General features: G+C 32.6%; 1 protein-coding gene across 1 annotated transcript; it reads right to left on the bottom strand.

The window, feature by feature from the left end:
• Nucleotides 1-1,631: 1,631 nt before the first annotated feature.
• On the bottom strand, nt 1,632-5,897 carry LOC149770767 (uncharacterized; the record flags this gene model as incomplete). Its single annotated transcript, XM_089949162.1, has 5 exons — nt 5,510-5,897; nt 4,738-5,100; nt 4,033-4,338; nt 2,342-2,443; nt 1,632-1,733 (listed from the first exon to the last, which is right to left on the bottom strand). Coding segments are annotated over exons 1-5 (934 nt in total), but the record flags the coding sequence as incomplete, so codon positions are not given.
• Nucleotides 5,898-20,997: the final 15,100 nt, after the last annotated feature.

Below are 20,997 nucleotides of genomic sequence, written 5' to 3'. Positions count from 1 at the left end.
GGACCAAGGCTTCGCGAACATCGGGTCTGTGTTGAATGTGAGGGCTCTTGAGGGACCCTTCAACAGACAGGGAGGGGTGGAACATGCATTGGGGTTATTTGACCATTGACTAGAGCGGGTGGAACCGGAGATACATCATGGACGTCAAATGGGCTCCACGATAGTTATATATATATATATATATATATATATATATATATATATATATATATATATATATATATATATATATATATATATATATATATATATATATATATATATATATATATATATATCTATATATCTATATATATATATATATATATATATATATATATATATATATATATATATATATATATATATATATATATATATATATATATATATATATATATATTACGTGTTCCATGTTATTGTTATTTTCAATATTGCTATCTGAGAAAAATTACATGAATTCACATTTCAATATCGTTATATGAACGATAGATTCATAAATTCATACTTATTCCAATATCGCTTAATCAATTGATAAATTGATGAGTTGATAGATTGATGAATAAATGAGTATTATATTGATAAGTGCACAAATTACGTGCTTTGGTCACCCTTGGTGTTTAATAAGACCTTGTTTATATTGGGGTGTTGATCATATAATTTTTTTGTTGATCGGTGATAGGACGTTATTCACGTTTGTTTAAAATTGCATTCGTTAAATTCATCTTTGAGTTTTCTCGTTGAGTTACTTGTTGTTGATAGTTCCATGTTAGGAATTTTATAATTTTCCTTATCTTTTTGTTTATAATGGTGTCAGATTTGTTCATATTTAATTTGCGTTTATAAAAAAACATCTTATTAACGCAGTTGCTTTCGGTGTCTTCACTAATCCAGTCCCAACCCGGCTTCATCGTGTTACAACCTCACTACGGACATTGATATATAAACAACATAATACATAGCTAATATTGGTTTGCGAGAATAGATTCAATATTAGGATTAGTATCAATGGAAGTAATAAATATCATTATCTTAATATGATTCTAGATGATTGATATTTCCCGTGAGTAAGCCTGTTATATATGATATTTATCATGCTCTTTATTATAATGTTATTGACATTTGTTATTTTTTACATCCATTTTTAACAACGATAATATTTTTCTGTTGCACTTTTGACGTTTTCTATTGTCTAGCTGTACAATACTAATATAGAAAATGTAGCATAACGTAAAAGTCATGGAAATTTTCATCTGAATTAAAGATCTATGTACAATGCTACTAATTCCGTGCATTAAAGTGTAAGGGAATAATTCACATTGCTTACGATATACTAGCTTATTGTTTGTCACCGGGAAGCAGAAATCACGATCACTCAATTAACTCGAAGGATAAAATGGCTATTATAGTGTAATATCTTATTGCTTTTCATTTCCTTTGTTTTCTGAATCTTTGAGTAAGACAAACTGATCCGTTATTAAGAGATGTTGATATATAGCTAAAATGATCAATGCACTTAATATTTAAAAGTCTGATTTTACCTCAGTGTGGTGAATCCTCTATCACATTATGTTATGTGCAGGTTTTAAGCTATGGGACATACCATCTAAAGCAGGTGTATGAATCATGCTGTGCATGTGTTCGCCACTTACCCTGTCCTTTTTCGACCTTCGATGAATCAGCGGGTTCCGTTGCCATAGAAGGTAAGGTGATATATACTTTTGAAGCTTCTGGGCTTGAAAATTTGGTGCCTTCTAAATGAAAAAAAAGATAATCAAACTGAAGGTGAGACACGAATTCCCAAAAGATTCGTTCTAACTCGAGTCACGAAGTACACAGTCTTAAATAAACTCGTTGCAATGCAATGAAACACTTCCATATCCAGCTCATACGTTTGTTGATCATGAGGGAATTCAACGAATTAGGATACTGCATACAAACTTGCCTAGCATTATACAACCTATTTAACACTGAATAATTATACAACATATATCTGTAACACCCAACCCTTTATTCGTAATATATATATATATATATATATATATATATATATATATATATATATATATATATATATATATATATATATATATATATATAACTCACTCATTGAGTTCTCATTGACCTGAGATAATGTCATGAAAGTAAGTAATAAAATTCGAAAACCCAGGATTTCTTTTTTCTTTCTGTAGACAAATGAATATATAGCTAAATTGATCAATGCACTTAATATTTAAAACTCTGACTTTACCTCAGTGTGGTGAATCCTCTATCACATGATGTTAGGTGCAGGTTTTAAGCTATGGGACATACCATCTAAAGCAGGTGTATGAATCATGCTATCCATGTGTTCGCCACTTACCTTGTCCTTTCTCGAGCTTCGATGAATCAGCGGGTTCCGTTGCCATAGAGGGTAAGGTGATATATACTTTTGAAGCTTCTGGGCTTGAAAATTTGGTGCCTTCTAAGTGAAAAAAAAGAGATAATCAAACTGAAGGTGAGACACGAATTCCCAAAAGATTCGTTCTAACCCGAATCATGAAGTACACAGTCTTAAATAAACTCGTTTGCTATGCAATGAAACACTTCCATAACCAGCTATACGTTTGCTGATCATGAGGGAATTCAACAAATTAGGATACTGCATACAAACTTGCTTAGCATTATACAACTTATTTAACACTGAATAATGATACAACATATATCTGTAACACCCAACCCTTTATTCGAAATATATACATCAACTCACTCATTCAATTCTCATTAACCTGAGATAATGTCATGAAAGTAAGTAAAAAAATTCGAAAATCCAGGATTTCTTTTTTCTTACTGTAGACAAATGAATAAAGAGACAATGTGATATAAGCGACTGATATACGTACAGACATAACGAAAACATGATACTGCACATACTAATTGCAAGTGTACCGGACATGTAATCAATTTAAAGAACGCAATTAAAATGAACGTGTTGAAACACATATTGGTTCGTGAAATAAAATATAAATTTATCGGCATGGTAGCTGAAAATATGTCACACCATTTTGTTTTCAAAGTTCCATTATACAATCTGAGAGAGAGAGAGAGAGAGAGAGAGAGAGAGAGAGAGAGAGAGAGAGAGAGAGAGAGAGAAAGATGACGAGAGAGAGAGAGAGGAAGAGAGAGATTGACTGTGAGTGATTGGCATAACCATCATGATAATCAATGGGTTTTCATTAAGAGTAATATTTAATATTTACACATTAATTATATTTATTATTTTGACTCTGGTTTGTGAGATATATTTGACCAATCCCATCAGCCTGAAAGAGAACAGAAAAGAACACAAAATAAAATAACTTGTTATGCGGGTCAGGTAGCCCTTCCATAATTGAAAGCAATCGACTTTATATTGGAAAGAAGTAACGTTGAAAACCAATAGTCGTGCTCAAGACGCATTCAGAACAGTGGACCTCATATCCCGAATATCAAGCATGCGTTAATAATTACAAAATCATAATAAACCCTTGAAATATTAACCTTTGACGTTATTTAAACATTTACTTTCATTTCTTGATTACCTGACTGACTTTTCATGCATTAAAGAACATTTAGGACTATTCGCTAAATTTTTCATTCCCTCTATGGGTCTACTTCTAATCAAATCAAAGTATCTTCCAATGTTTCATGAACGAGATAATACAGAATCTCAGTTTCTCGCAACATTTTTGTGGCATCCCTATCGTAGGTTGTATGTTCAAGTTCACGTCCTAGTTATTGTACATTCTCGCCCCCAACCACCACCACCAATGCATTGCACTTCGCCTTGTTATCAAGTCCAATAAGTCAGTACCGGCGACCAACATGCTTTATAATTCAGATAAGAGGGCGCTACTAAGCCAACGGAGGCTTACATAATGAAAACGTGTAAGTGTCCAAAGACCATCCCCTTTCTAAACTTACATTTTACCACAAGAATTTTTATTGAAAATATATCATATAATCCAGTACTATGTAACATTCCTCGATTAAAGAGTTAATAATTGAGTCATTTAATTTGCAAGACAAATTTACCTTGAATGTTGAGATCTACTGAGTCCAAAAGGAACCTCTTGTTATCCCAAGCAACATACGTGCCCTTGTCTAACCATGATACCCTTTTCAAGGTGAATGTGAAACTGCTTACATTCAAGGCACAGCTTTCTATTCTATTTATATACAGATCTCCAAATTCTGTACAGTTTTCCTGTTTCACGTCATAGATTACAATATAATGATACGTAGGATTGACCATCTCAATTTTAATCGAAGATATGTTCGTTTTATTACACATGAACGGAAGACTCACAGATGCAACGTCATGTCCAAGTAGAACGCGATCTAAAAAAACAAATAAAATGTGTTTTAAGAAAACAAACATCTTCACCAGAATATTTGTTTTAATAGCAATCAGTGTAAACCTTCAAAATGTTTTCAATATCTGCTCACCTCTGTAGACATTATTTTGTACTAGATTATGTCTTTCTCCCACAGCTGAGTGATTGAATCATCATCATGATAACTAACTAATCTGGTTCATTTCCCATGTATACAAAATGCTCCAATAATGAAATAAATTTGAACATATCGCAATGTTATGCCATGAAAGCAACGAAACCAAAGCAAAAGAAACCTAAATTTATATAATTTAGTAAATCAACAGTTAACAAATAACAGTGAAATTAAGCAAAGAAATTTCAATGCTTGTAATCACGATTGTCAGATGCTAAGAAGACTTACGTGGAACAAGAATGCTCATCTTCCCTCTTTCCAGAGAATCTTCAAACACTGTGTAATATCCACTGTCCATAAAACTGACATGTAGTAGAAGAAAACTGAGACTACCTTTGTTCATCTTGATGTTTCTTATTCGGCCAGTGTAATTTCTATTAACAGATTGAGAGTCAAATTGTTTCTTCATTGGGTCATACAGCACCACATTACTGGTATGTAGCTTACTAGTGAAGCCAGAGAAATTTATTTCTAAAACTTGGTACCCATTAATTTGAAGCTCATCAATATGTACAGTCACATCATCTCCCTCAGCATATATCTCGGGTTTCCATTCAGCAAAATGCACCTTTTGAAACATATCTGAAATGTCTGAAATATATTGCTATTCATTTGTTGAAATCTTGTAGTGATTGATGTCTTACATGCAAGCATATGCTGGACATAATAAGAATCTGCATGCATTAATTCTGTATTTTATTGATCTTTTATTATCTGCTCAAATGTACTAATCAGCCTAATTTATCGCAAAAAGAAACAGCCTTCATCAGCAGGAAAATTCTACTGACCCCAGATAAAATTGGTTCCCTGTCACAATTGCGTCATGATAAGTAAAACTCCCCCCATCTAACTATATATCGTAATGACATTGTTAATGTCTTATATACCTTTACATTTAATTCAGCAGATATAATGAAGTCTTACTACCACTTTATTATGAGTCCCATATTTCTTTGTAAGTCTCATTGGATACATTCTACTTGATCATTTAATTACTTACCTTTTGCATCAGCTATGTCAAACAACATGAGAACAAAGCAGATCCTGATGATAATAGCCATGATTTTGCACCAAAATTTGGCTACTCGAATATTAACAATGTATTTAAAATACCAAGAAGATGTCTGCTGTGTTATATCGTACTTGAAAGTCTCTAAACTATTATTATTGGTTCACTGCCTATGAGGAAAAGCATCGTGATGGATAGATGTTACATTCTATATAGCAGAAACATGTACTAAGCAGGCAGTGTCAGGAGGACTGGAAGTGAATTGATAACTTCGGCTGCAGTAAGATTGATGAAAGAATTCCTGATGGCGACTTCCAATATCTCTGTTATCGGTACAACGGGATGTGTCTGTCTGGCAGTTTGCTCTCTTCACTTTCTTATTTAATATTGTGGCGTGTGAAGAAAGTTAACTGACCAGACTATGAATGAATCATCAAATCAAATTCTCATCCGGCTTGTAGATCTATATGAGAATATCTCACATATTTTCAGTTTTAGAATGATGTTCCTTTCCGGTAAGATAGGCATCCGTGTAGTTTTGCTTAGGATGGATAGACAATGCAGAGAGAGAGAGAGAGAGAGAGAGAGAGAGAGAGATAGAGAATAAATGTTCCAATACACAAAGCAATTCTAGAATCTGGATGCAACAATACAAAAACATATGAAGCGATAAAATAGTTAGAAATGATTAGTAAATGTTAATGTGAATCAGTGAAAAGAGTAATCAGGACGCTGAAAGCATTAAATTAAGACCTAATAATATGAAGACTTTCGTTTTTGCTCCATCTGATGATTTTTCAAAGTCAGTGAAGCTATGCAATTCAAGCAAACCACCTGATTTCGTCCGTATTTAAAGAGTGTACAAATCCATAAAACAATTAGAGGATGTGCTAAGTATGATTTTTCCCAAAATGAATAAGTTCATGAATTGATAAATGAATGTCTCTCCTTCATGTATATTCATTCATCGTTCACGCAATCCATGAGTTGGGCTATGTTCGATTGGTTCTATTATATATGGACTCAAAGCACATCTATAATTTAATAGAAATCTGTGATCCATACTTTAATATTAACCATTCTATTATAAACATATATTGAAGCAAACTCTAGCTTTCAATTTACGATGATGTTATCTACATCTATGTTACATAATATAGTAAATGTGAAACTGACAAGATGAGCAAGGATTGATACTTTAATCAAGTGTTTCTGCCGCAAAAACGTACATACGAATGGTGCATTATTCGAATATTGATATTTTCTTGGATGATCATGAAACCAATGGTTAATATTAAACCACAGAATAACTAAATTTGTGTTTGCAAACCAGCTACTTTAGCAAACCTTACAAATATTTTAAAAAGAAATGAAACAATTGTTTGTTGTCATGGAAATATACTTGATATCATTACATTAACCTCACATGCATAAAAACCAGGTTGTATTTGTCTACGATTAGTTGTAATGAACTTATTTGGATAGGTTGACGTAAGAATACATAGACGGACAGAGTATGTATGTGCAAATTGATAGACAGGCGCATGAAACCAAATCAAAATATCCTTACTGCAAATAGTATTAGCAGCAAATGAAACGAAAACTCATTGTATTATTGTAAAATATAATTATCGCACAAAACACGCAAAACAATGAATTCGCTATGTCAAATGAGCACTGTTGCAGAATTCCTTAGCAGAATTGGATTAAAAATTATCTACGTCAACCAATGCATCTTACAGGAAGCGGGAAGTATCGAGTGTTGAGGTTATCCTATGAAACAATAATTTTGTCGTAGCGGTAATTGGATGACAAATCAAATGCATGAAGCTATCTCTACATTCATCTAAATAATTGTTCTATTAATGCTCTCAAAATATACAGGATATTTTCTCAGCAACATATACCTTATGGTAACAAGATTTTAGACCTGGTGTGAAGGCTGTGGATAAAAATATTTATGCATACTGGTATCAGTATTTCAGTTATTTATGGCGCAATACAATTCCGTCCTTATTGGGCAAAGTATAAGGAACGTTTATTGTTAATTTAGTTAGGTCAGTGTTTATTTGCAGAGCCATGCATTTAAACCTACACATTTTCAGTTATAATGCAGAACTAAAACAGTAGAGGAGATGTTGCCTATTTTTATATGACATGTTAAAACCTGGCACATAATATTAATTTTCTGCCAAAATTGAGAAGGGTAATCGGTTTTGTAGACTGTTTCATATGACTAATTCTACTATCAAGATATATATTGAAGAAACCGGTTTTCGGGAATTGCCTACATCTACCTGACTGAATAAATCCTATACGCGTCCTTTATTTAAAACATCAGTAGTCAATACATGCCTATAAATATATATTACATTTATAGGGCCACACCGAATGCTTGCAGAACCATGAGCCATATGATCTTCACAGATCTATTACTAATAGCTAAAATACAATCCTCTAAGATCCTTTAGTGGGTAAAGATGAGACTTCCGCGCCGCGATATTGGGAAGTTTGCATGGCTTGTAGAAATCCTTTGTGCCTATCTGAATTGCCGCTCTCTCAGCATCGATATATAATTGTGTAAGACCTTTGATGTAATTTTCAATAAAGTCAAATAGCACTCAATATTTAGAGAGATGAATTGTTCTTATTTCACTGCCTATTAATATACTTAACGTCGGCCTCAGATCTAAATTCTAAACATAGTATTGATCAGAGATTTGACGGTTGTTAATGAAGGGTTGGGGGATGACAAAACAATTGCAATTGTTGTAGAGAGAATTAAGGATATTGGGAAAATTACTCACACGTTTCAAGACAAAAGTCAGTGGGTATTATAATATTGTACATGACTAGACATTATTAGGATAACGATTTTTCCTGATCAACTACACGACATGTAAGCCATTTCAGTTTAGTAGTAGACAATAAAATGGACACGAAAACCAATTATTTGTAACCTTTATTAAAGTATATAGTATCGGCTGACCTACATGCAAAATCATTAAGATTAATGAGTACAGATATGGAATATTAAAAGATATCCTCAATCATGAAATGGATGAAACTAACTGATCAAAGATGTCTGGGAAGCCAGAGACATTTAACACACAGCATCAGTTAATTTCATTGCAAATCTGTCATCACTTTAGACGCCAATATTTAGACTATTTGCTCTTCCCGAACCCAACCCAAACACATACATTTCTAATTCATCTCAATATCCTTTTAACTTAATAAATGTTAGTGAAACCTTACTAAAAATATTTCATCAAAAGTCTTAGCTTGTATTAACTATTTATGCTAAGGATACTTGGGGTTGTAATGGCCCAAATCCTGGTGCTGAGTAGGCATTCCAAATTGAAGATTAAAACCAAAAGATGAAAAATAAATTACCGTCTCAGAGAGACGATAGAAATAAAGAGTTATAAATGTAACGTATGACCTATATTACTATTTACATACGTGGTATCTACTGTACTACATTCGTATTAACTACTGTACAATCTGCATAAATATTATCTACTATTGAACATATGTACTAACTTCGTGTGTTTTACCTGCTCGTTAAGGTTGTCAACGAGGTATAATTTCACAATTTAGAAGTATTTACTATCAATAAATGCTGACAATATTATAATGCGATTTGCAGAAGCTACAGGTTCTACATTGTAAATTAATTATATTATTTAATCTCAAAGTATGATTGATCCACTTTCAGTCTTTATTGAACTGAGGCAGCATCTGTCAGATTAAGAGCCAATTATATTCTCTGTCTGTCTCTCTCTCTCTCTCTCTCTCTCTCTCTCTCTCTCTCGGTACACGCATATATGTGGTAAAAAAGTGGTCAGCTGTTTACTGTTTATCATTTGCTATATCTTTTGTTTATGACCACTGAACCTTGTTTCAATTGAAATGGAGATAATGAATTTATATTTTCATAACTTCTGTCCAATAGTTAAAATTAGTACGATTCTGAAGAAATCAAGGACATACTGCTGTATTTGCAATTATGTCGTGTAAGCGCGAATAAAATGCTGAATAAGTTCAATACAAATTTAACTGAGAATACTTGTTAAATGTTCCAATCAGCGAGAAAGTATGAATGGGGGAAGCTGAATTTGACTAAAAGAATAAGACTATGTAAACAGGTAAGAAATATTTTAGAATTTGTATGAATCATTTACTCAAGTCTTTAAGTTTATTTTAGTCACTGTTGGTGTCAGTCTAGCTGGAGTGAACACAAATAATCGCAAAGTAACTAAAGTGAATTATCAAATTTAGTTTCCTTAGAAAACCCGCTAATGGACGGAATTCTTTAAAATTCAACGTTCATATCTTCTCCTAATGTATCTTGTACTACATACTTATTTGATCACACGTCGTTGATATTATGTTTGACACAAATGTTATATTTTTATTTCCATCGCATGGGCTACTTTTAAAAACAATTCACAAAAAGATTTACAATTTGATCAACAGAATGTCTTAAAATACCTTGTTCTTGATATGTTGGACACGGATACATCTTTGTTTATTAAATATTCAAGCAACAGTCTGAGTAATAACAAAGCCTAAAAAGTATATCCTTTCCATCTTTAATTATAACAGTTTTGGTATTCTTGCCATGTAAGGCAGAAAACTCTACATGTGCTAATTTTTCTTCTACTGCGCACTTCTATATTCTTCTTTAGAAAACGTTCCTATCCATGCGTGTCTACTATCTCTAAGAGAATATTACTATCGAAGATTGTACATTGGGTTTTATTTTCTTCATTTTAACACCATGCTTCTGCAAGTTGACCTCTGAAATAAATATTTTAGATTACTGTTATTTTTACCTCACATCTCTGTTTTAATGAGAGGAATTATTGTTTTTAAACTCTCCTTTAAAAATAGATCTTCGGTAAATTCTTAAATATTCTTATGATATCGTAGGAGACCTCTGTTATTGGGAATGGTTTTATAATGCCAAACGTCTTATTTAATCAACATCATGATATCCCTACTGCTATAAAAACGGACAAGGCATGGACCGACAAAAAGGAGCAGAATCAAATGTTTCTGCTGCACGCGATGGTAGTAAGATCAGTATGAATCAAAGTCACACCATGTGATTTCAATCTTCACTAAGTAAACTATTATAGAATATAATTAACGAGCAGTGACATTCAAAACAATACATTCCCCATGTCACATGATCACTGTTAGTGAAACATTTAAACTTGCAAAAGTAAAGTTTAAGCTATCAACATCAAAAACAATTAATCTTAGAGGAATCATGAAGTGTAGAGACTATCGTATAAAATATTTATGTATAGTGTTTTTTCTATGACATATACACTAAGCAATGTCTGCTTGAATCACAATACGTGTAATATAACCGCATTTAAAATCTTCAGGAGATTATCCAGCGAAGGTGGTGTATATCAGGATAAAACACTTTACTACAATTACCGCATTTGCTAATATACGGTCAAATACCACTCAGTCAATCAATCAGTCAATATTTCAGTCGACAGTCCCTGTACCAGATTTTTTATCCCATATCGTCTTTGTAAATTAATATTTAGTATTTAGAGGCTAAGATATAACAATTTTCTCAATGTGCCATTAAACGCTTTAAATTCGTATATCGCTTGTAAATAACTTTTGGATTCAATTTTAGCTTTAACTACTAATTATGTCAGCAAGGTGAGAAATATTCTGTGTCATATGTTTTTGCAACATGTGATTTTGCATTCGTTGAAAGATTGACGTCATAGGCTAACAATTATTATGGTCCCATTGAAGTTCAAACCGAGTTATGATTTGGTATATGAAATGTGAGCAATTCCCTTGTTTTATTTACTGGTATAACTATATGTGAGTGAGAAACATGCAGGACACACAGAGACTGGCAAAGCATATGTTTATGCAAGTATTATTTGAGTGTGTATAGATGGATGGATGGACGATTGGATTAAAGGAAGCATGCCTGCATAAATGTCAGGAACATAAATAAAAACACGGTAAGAGAACTTTGTTAGTAAAATACATGAATTGAACAATGAACAAAAACAATATAGACGATACTTGCTTGTTCCACGGGAACAATAGATATATCAGCTGACTGAAAATATTAGTCATTCACCGCCTATGAAACTGGTTTTTTTTCTCCAGCTGACTCATAACAATACGCGTAAATCGTTTTGTGTATTTATCACATAATATTCATATGTATTATCGTCATTACGTAATAATATGAATAGTATTGGTCCCACCGTGTCATAACACTTAACAATGGCACATAGGAATGTCGTGAGTAAAGCATGTGTGAATAACCTTGTGTGATACACAAAATCTGAAACTTGTATTTATTTGACATGAAATTAATCAAACTTCATAAATGTAGTAATATGCAACTGGTTCTAAGTAGGTTGTGCCCAACATATTTTAATATTATTCAACTCATTTAACTAAATCGCTATCCATAAATCTTTGATATAATGACCACAAATTAGCATTGAGTTTAGCAAATGTATGCAGCCGGATACAATATAAATCCAGTGACGCACAACTTAATTTTGAACATTTTAATGAAGAAAAGGTACATCGAAATCATGATTTCGAAATATGTTTTCAACATATTATGTACATAAAGTACATAATACATGAATCCTCAGAAATAAAGTTATATGTATGTGCCTCTAGATTACGATGTATTAATTTTCTATTTAATCATCTACGTCTCAAACATTTAGATTCTCTAATTCAGCTCTTATCCTTTCCCGCTCCAGGCTTAAACGTTACGTTTCAACTTGTAATGTTGCCCAAGCACACCTTCTATCTCGATAACTGCTTTACGTGGACATTTACCAGAAGTTGATCGTGCGAATGTTGTGTATGATGTTGACGGTATAATAGTCGCTAGAGTTTTATTAATGTGAGTTCGAATTATGCTTTACTCGTAAAGACACCTCAGATTTTCTTTTAATTCACAAAACAGTTGTCCAAAATACACAAGAGTATAGAAACAAGAAAGAAAAGTTTGCTCATACTAATTTTGATATGTCTTTCTCATGTAGAACTTCAACCACTCTGAATTATAGCATTGTATCAAGTGATTTGAAGCTTTGTACGAGCTTTATTAAGGAACGAATAACGTCATACGGTACTATTATATTCAGAATGCATTTTAAATAGCCATTTTTTTCTACTGCAATCTTCTCGTAAATTCAAAACATGTACAGTCCCCTTGTGGCACATTACAGCTTACAACATGAAAATTATTTTAGTTATCATGTTAATTGTAATCGAAAGTATGTTTTATAACATATGAACGGAAGCATTGGCGGTCTTCTGTCGTGATAAAGTAATATGTAGATAATTAATAAAATGATCACAAAAAAATGCAATGCAACAAAGGTTTATTTATTTATTTATTTATTTATTTATTTATTTATTTATTTATTTATTTCGTTACTATGTGCCCCAGTTTTGTGATTCAGAGTTCTTTGGGTTTTGTCTACCTGACTTATGTCATGGTCATGAATTGTACGTTCAATTCCAGCCCTTGCTAACGATTTAGTTGAATTTACCACTAGTGTTCCAGATAATACTATCTCGTTGCAAGGCAAGTAAAATACGTATATAGAGAAGTTTGATCAGCAAATGTTTCATTCCTTATTTAACATCAATCTTTGAAACCATTTATAGCTGTGTTCACATAGAATTCGATAGAAAATATATGTTAGATTATTTGTTATAATTATTAGGTGCTTATTGACTTCTTGAGCACTGCTTTGAAACATTTGACAAATCATTTAAAGACATGCTGGATTTTACATCGATGTAGTACATCGGGACATTCAAGTTTATTGCAATTCATTCGGAATATTAAAAGACATTGGACTTCAAATAACATGTACGTTTACAGTTCATTTAATTCACATTAATGTTAGTATCTTTTATATTTTCACTGTGTGACCTTGAGAAAGGAATTTTTTGTTGAATGTTATGAATATGTGGTCTTAAAGCAATAGAAAAAAGCAAAGCCCACAAGTTTAATAAAATTTAACAAATAATTTATTCCCTAGAAAACAAAGCGAAAATTTGAAAAAAACTTACTGACTTATGAATTTTATTAAATATGATCCTTAAAGTTTTATCACATGTCCAGAAGTATGGTGTTGCGAATATATCCCAGTGGTATTCAGACTCAATTTCAATCTTGAATGTGCTGATGAACCCATAACCTTCATTGTGTCGATTTACCAATCACAATAATATAACTAAAAATATTTTTAATGAGACCTCAATAATCCCAAATTTGAATGAGTACTTTGTAACTATAATGAATACTTTAGATTACAATTTCCTCTCCAACTATAACTGAACATACTAAATGCCATGATCATCGATTTCCAAAGACTGATAATATTGTGGGAATAAATAGTTTTGTTTAACTTACTGCAAGATACATACCCATCTGACCTATGTCGCAATAGCATTTCTTGAAGAAAAATCAACTTAATGGTAAATTACACTAATCTGTCAACAAGAATAGACCATAACTTTAATTTCAAATAAACAAAAATCAGGTAGACAACAGAATTTTCAAGTTGAAAACCATGTCCTGAAATCAAATCGAAGTAAAAATAATTTCAGAAACATTAGATTAGTCAAGTGAGCTTAATTTCCTACTTTCAATTACGGACAAAGCGAAAAACATATTAAAAAGCATGGACTTTATTTGAAATGTTGGTTTCATTCTCCCTCTTATATAGTTTCAGACCTAGGGCCGTAAACAATTTCAAATCGGATGTTAAGTCAAACATTGTAAAACAAGGCAGATATAGAAAATATAATTCTAATAACATTTTACTACAATTAATTGCTTTTAGTGATATTTCTAAAATCTGAAATCGTTTCATAAATCCGCAAATTTTGCGCAATTTACCTTGCGCAAACATCTTGATCCATCAGAACTCCAATCTAAAAAGCTTTAATAAACTGACATGGGTTATTCTTGGTGAATCATGTATTTTTATATATCTATTACAACTGTTTCTATTATTTACGTATTATGTCACTGTTATGTGACATATATAATTGTTATATGTAATACTACATGTGTTATTTGGTGATATTATTTAAATATATTTACAATAATAATAATAATCAGTAGGAGTAGTCGTATTAGTAAATGGTAGAAATAAAATTAATACCAGTACAGACCTCTCCAAATTGTCAATACAACTTTATAGTGGGTTGCTGTCCTGTACTGGGAGACCTTACCTACATGCTTTGACTCTCTCAAGGTGCACTCTATCTATATTCGTGCTAGTTCGAGCCTTATAAGGTCAATGCGAGTCAAATTCCTGCAAGTTTCTATTTGCATCGATGTTTTGTATTCGACGTAGTTTATCATAATAGGCCAAATGAAAGACTGTCCAGAATTTGTCTCCAAATGTCAGCTGTTACATCTTCTGCTTTAGTGTATGCTTTAACGTTGTAGTGTAACACCCTTCGAGCTCTGCAAACGTCCCCACTTTGTTCACTACGATAAACATGTTTAGACCATGTATAAAGAAGTATTTTCAGATCGAATATAACGGTTTTCATCGCTACATACTACAAGGACAAGGGCATCATATAAACAAGTGTACACATAATATAAGGATGAAAACAACGCACATAAGGACAATTCACATAAATTAAACACAAAAAGTACATAATATAGAAAATAGTGAAAATAATATATTGACGATAGCACTGAAGATAAAGAGTTGTGTACATTATATATAAAGACAAAAGTACATTAAAAGAAAAAAAAAATTGCACATAATATAATTAAAACAGTCCACTTAAGACAGCTCTTGTGTTCCATACAAATGTAGTATGAATCAAACCCCACCCTCAGCAGCCTGGTTCCATTTACAAATTTAAAAAAGAAAAACGTAAAGTATCTAGTTTGTAGCCAAACGGTCTCTAATACTTTCGTCTCTTACGCCTTTCAATCCAATCGGGAGGTTCTTCACTAAGAAAGGCAGCTTTTTGTGCGTAGCGAGCCTGTACTTGTTACATAACAGGGTCGATGTAGTTCATAATCATTAATAATCCCCTCCTGGCCCTTTTTATTTTGTTCACTTTTTGAAAAAATATTAAAATTAAACCCTGCAAATATTGGACTCAGATGATAATATTTATTTTTGTTATTTATTTATTTATGTATTTTTTTAATTATTATTATTAGTAATAGTAGTAGTAGTAGTATTAAATTTCTCTATATGCATAGTCCAAGGAACGTCACCACTTCACTGAAAATGGACTTTTCTATTAGGATTTTGTAAAAACATTATATATATATATATATATATATATATATATATATATATATATATATATATATATATATATATATATATATATATATATATATAGACAGATAGATAGATAGATAGATTATAATGATTAGTATGTATAATGTACTAAGCCCTTCAAGTATTGGACTAAACTGGATCAGTTAGGTGTACAAATCAATTTCGCGGATTTTTTATGGTTTTTTTTTTCTTTCTACTCTGGTGCAAAACTTTCTAGGGTCGGCAGCGTAACACAGAGACGGTGAGCCGGAAGGTTTCTTTTTTGGCCCTACAGGACTGCAAGCATTCTCTACTATTTTCCGGTCTCCCTCGCATCAAGCTAAATTAGTTGAGATGTCATTGACATGAACTTTCAAACATTCTAGTTTTATCATTCCCTAAACACCCAAAATGTTTATATACTGTTTTTCTTTCTTAAATGCAGCGTTTTCATTATCGTAATGAAATAGATACAGCTTCCTAGTAGTTTGAATTTAAATGTGGTGCACAACAATATTGGTATAATTCTCTTCAGCGAATATCCCCTCGTTCTCATATTATGCATCCCTAATATTGACTCTATGATATTGTTTTACCTTACCAAATCTAGATGCACACATCTCCCTTATAGTTTGCCTATATTTGCGATTAATTCGAACATAAGTAGCATTAAATCACATGTTTTAATTCTTTTTAATAAAGCTCCTCATTAGTAGTCTAGAGAGACGATATAGCTACAAATTGGGTTTCCTATATTAAAGAGGGCCAACCGTTTTACAGAGGCTAACGGGAATTTAGCATAGGAATACAACTGTTAAAAACATTTTGGGACAAATTCAATTTTAACAAAGGCCGACATCTTATGGGTTTATAGGCTCAAGATGTAATGATTTAAATTTGGTTTATAAGTTTAACTGTTTGTAACAGTGTGGCATGTTGGATGGGTTTGGTGGTAAATATGGGTTTGTATATCATCTAACTGAAACGTTCTATTTCATTTTACTTTATTTGTTCTAACTGAAACGTTCTATTTCATTTTACTGTATTAAAAGATGGACATAAAAGTACATCTACATGGAAATCGTACTCTGAAACCAAACGGAAATTAGCATGCGTTTGGCAGTCTGGGTACAACTAGTTATCTAATATCCACCCCTTTGCTATCTAGTAACACTTATTTATCTACTATACAGCACCCAGTTATCTATTATACAGTATGCTGTATGCAGTGATCACTACTCGTCATATACTATTCATCGTGATGTGTGTAGTGAACAATAATTAATCATCTATCATCCATCACCCACACTATGCCATCCAACAACCTGCATTTACTATCCAACACGCCGTATGTCGTGACCAAAATCTCAAACTTAGTATACAATGAAAAGGGAATGATGCAATCTAAGATGAGGAAATCACTCACTGCCAAACACACTTTGCTTAATTGCACAATTATAATGTCCCAAGCCAAAAGGTGGGAGTGTTTATGTATGAGCTATACTAATATACACATTATCACAGTCCTTCATTGCTGCCTTCGTATGAAGTGAAAAAATCCCCACTAAGTATTGCCTCATGAGAAAGCGTAGTACGAAATGCCGCGCTCTTTATAACATTCTTGCAGTCCGTTTTTGAGCACAAATACCATCACCTTTATTATTTTCATGATCCGTATGTTTTTACCGGTTGTGTGATCTAAGAAAAAAAAGTAGTAGGACATTTATTACTAATGTTTGCAAAACTAAAGGACAAGGAGAAAGGTACAGTAGGTTACCCTATAGTAAGTTGCTATCTACAAGCGACAATCCTATGTGTGTGGAGTCTGTCTTTTTGTAAAATTGTAGGATGAATTTGGTGGAAAATATTTGTCTGCCCCCCGGCTGGAAATAAGTATTTTTGTTTGTTTGATCAATATAAAGAAAAGGAGGAAAAGTACATTTGAATTTTAGATAGCTTTTTCAACAATCCACATACATTGAACTCATTATTAATATAAGTATTAAATGCTTATGATGTGAAAGAGATACAGAGATTATAAACTGTGCATGTGACAGATATGTGCAGTTCGTGTGTGTTTTAAACACTTAGGAGAAAATCAGAAAGAAAGAGAGAGAGAGAGGTGGATGTTGTTTAATAATTTTAAAAACCAAAACTAAACTACTTTGTCTGCAAAGAAACGACATTTTAGCTTTCCAGGAAAACCTAAAAGTAATTCTGAATAAAAGGTATGAACCTTGTACTGGCCTTCCAAAGAATTTCATGAGAAACACAACGACACAATTGTGCGTGTCTGTTCATAATAACAATAATGATAACAAAGTCAGCTACAAATTGTTAGGTGATTATCAAGCTAAACAGTTTAGAATAGTATAATTATCTATGTCCAGATGTATTTATATCCGCACTCTAGATAATATTTCCGTTTTTTTTAGCTTTCTTTTGATTTCAATACCATTATAATATAGCTTCAGTATACACTTATCCTCATGTAGCTAAATAGATGCCTTCATTATCGAAGGTCGGGACAGAATTAACACGCAGGCATTGGCCTACTTTGTGGTTTTCCATTTTGATTTAGTATGATGTTCACCTAGTTGCAAACGGTATTGACCTGGTAAAACAACATTGACATAAATATGTCACTGGACCGTCTGCTAGCAAATCAAGGTCTGAAATGTCCATTGTGACAACATTGGCATAGATCTGTCATATAATGTACAATTTCAACCAATACAGGTTTTATCATTTCTATAATGACGGCATAAATCTAGAGTACAATATGCTAGCGGTTCATGGTCTGAACTGTACACGCCAACAGCATGGACCTAGATATGTCAAAATGTTCTACCACCTCAGGGTCTAAAATGTCCATTGTAGACACCATATCATACACTTATATCTGTCCCAGCAGACTATGCTAGCAGATCTGGTCTAATATATACAGTTTATTATGATATATCCTAATTCATTGTTTGTTGCACATTATAAACGGTTAAGTAAATGATGCCTGTTTAAGTCGTTTTGTTTATATTCAACCGTGGGTTAATTACCAATGGAGATGTATATTTCATCAAGTGCAGGACATTGTGAGGTTGTCAGAAGAGAATGAAAAGTATAAAGCAGTGAAAATGAGCAGGGACAAAAGTTTCAAGTGTGGCCGAAAAGGACAATGGGCCAAAGACTGTGTAGCTTCATCGAGCAGAAGGTGAAGTGTTCTTGGGGCCGTGAAAGTGAGACTCAGTCTAGATACATCATGCGCCGGCAGATCTCGGTCTGTGCTGTTCGCAGTTGGAATCCTCTTATGAGCGAGTATTTACTTTACTATTTTCTCAAAAGAGAAAAAGCGGAAAAGGAGTATCAATTTGTGAAACAATGTCGTCAGCAGAAATAATGTTTATCTACCAAAACCCGCGTTTTCAGTTGCATTTGGTTTCGAAGTTATTGTTTGAACTGACTGGTAAAATGCAACGTCTCTAAAAGACACTTTTGAACAATGAGAATGTCACGTTCAGTTGTTTGATTTTTTGAAAGTTTCCTGTGTGACTCCGTGAACTCATCAACACCGTCAACATTATCATCTGTACTATCATATGGATAAAACAGCTTGATTACTTCATCATCACAGAAATCTAATGAATTATAATCATGCATTGTTTTTTCACAGTCAAAAGTAGTTTCTAACACATGATACCATTTTTAGCAGTATGAAGCAGTATAGAATGTATAAATACTGCATGATTCTGACAGTGTAAAATTAATGAAGCAAAACGTGAGAATATAATAAACTTGAGTATTGAAGGTATCTTCTTAGTATATAAATAGCATCTATATTGTAATTGAAGTCAAATTATCCTTCACAAGTCAATGGCCATAAATGTTTCCCTTTCTTTTTTATGGAATCGTACTCTGAATACTTAGCACACGAAGGAGGCCAAGGCAGTTGTGTTTATGCCAGGATACATTGATTATCTGGTATACAAGGAAGGTCAAGGCAATTGTGTCTATACCAGGATACTCTGATTATTTCGTATACAGGTAAGGCCAAGGCATTTGTTTTTGGACAGATTACTCTGGTTACCTTGGAAGGAAGATGTTTTTAAATATATGCCATGGTAATCTGATTTATCCAGAGTTCACCTGAAAATTCTAAAAAAATTATAAGCTGATGGATGACTACTCCACATTTAGGTGTCTTTCCTGGGTCCCGAGTATTTGAACGGAACCGACCGGAGCCTTGTTGCATAAAAGATGCTTAATTTCAGTTTTCTATTTATAATATGGATTCACGAAGTATTTGCTTTTAATTATCAAAAGATCTAATTGCTGATACTGCTTTTACAGAAATTGATTGCTTTGGGGTTTTTGTTTGTTTTTATATATTCTGATATAATTGATGCTTAAAGATTTTCTGACACATTTTAATTTTTGTGATCCGATTCAATTGATAAAATTTTGGTGAGGTCTTGTTTTGATTATTTTTTAAATGTAAATGAAAACAAATTCATCCGTGTAATCAAGAAAATGGTCTTATATAAATATGTATCATTTGCTTAACTAAAGTGGGAGGAAAGATGTGTTCTACTTGAAAAAAGAATTTTAGTCCATTTGGTAAAGACTAAACACCACCAAATAATGTAAATGCTCCTATCAATGATTAAATATGTTTACTTTGTTTTACATTACTATTTTTATTTTTTTCAATTTATATTGACATACAGCATAATATTAACATTAACCATAATGCTTTGACTTATATAACATTTTTTGTCCAGCCATTCAGCTTTAAAAAGTTTTATAAACAGAACATATATCATCAACCATTAAACTCTGGGGATACGTGTGAGACTATGTGTTCCTTGCAGACAATCTAAATTTGAATTATAGCCTGAGGTTTATGTATCAGCGAAACGACCTTTCGAAAGTAATGCCATTTGTGATTTATGGAAACAAAATCTGAAGCTCAAATGACAGCTGATAAGCTTTACGGTCTCCAGGCCTGAGCTACCAGCTAATTATGTGACAGCAAATCTAGGTCATAGTTTTTCAAAGATTGATGCTAGACAGATATCTAGTGTGGTTCGGTGATAGCTCCACCTGATTATAGTCAGGTACCAAAAATGTATTTTCTTGTAA

Source organism: Sinohyriopsis cumingii, unplaced genomic scaffold (assembly GCF_028554795.1).
Source record: "Sinohyriopsis cumingii isolate HCF-2022 unplaced genomic scaffold, ASM2855479v2 utg002411l, whole genome shotgun sequence".
Classification (NCBI taxonomy): Eukaryota; Metazoa; Mollusca; class Bivalvia; order Unionida; family Unionidae; genus Sinohyriopsis; species Sinohyriopsis cumingii.
This window is presented reverse-complemented; position numbering and strand designations above follow the sequence as displayed.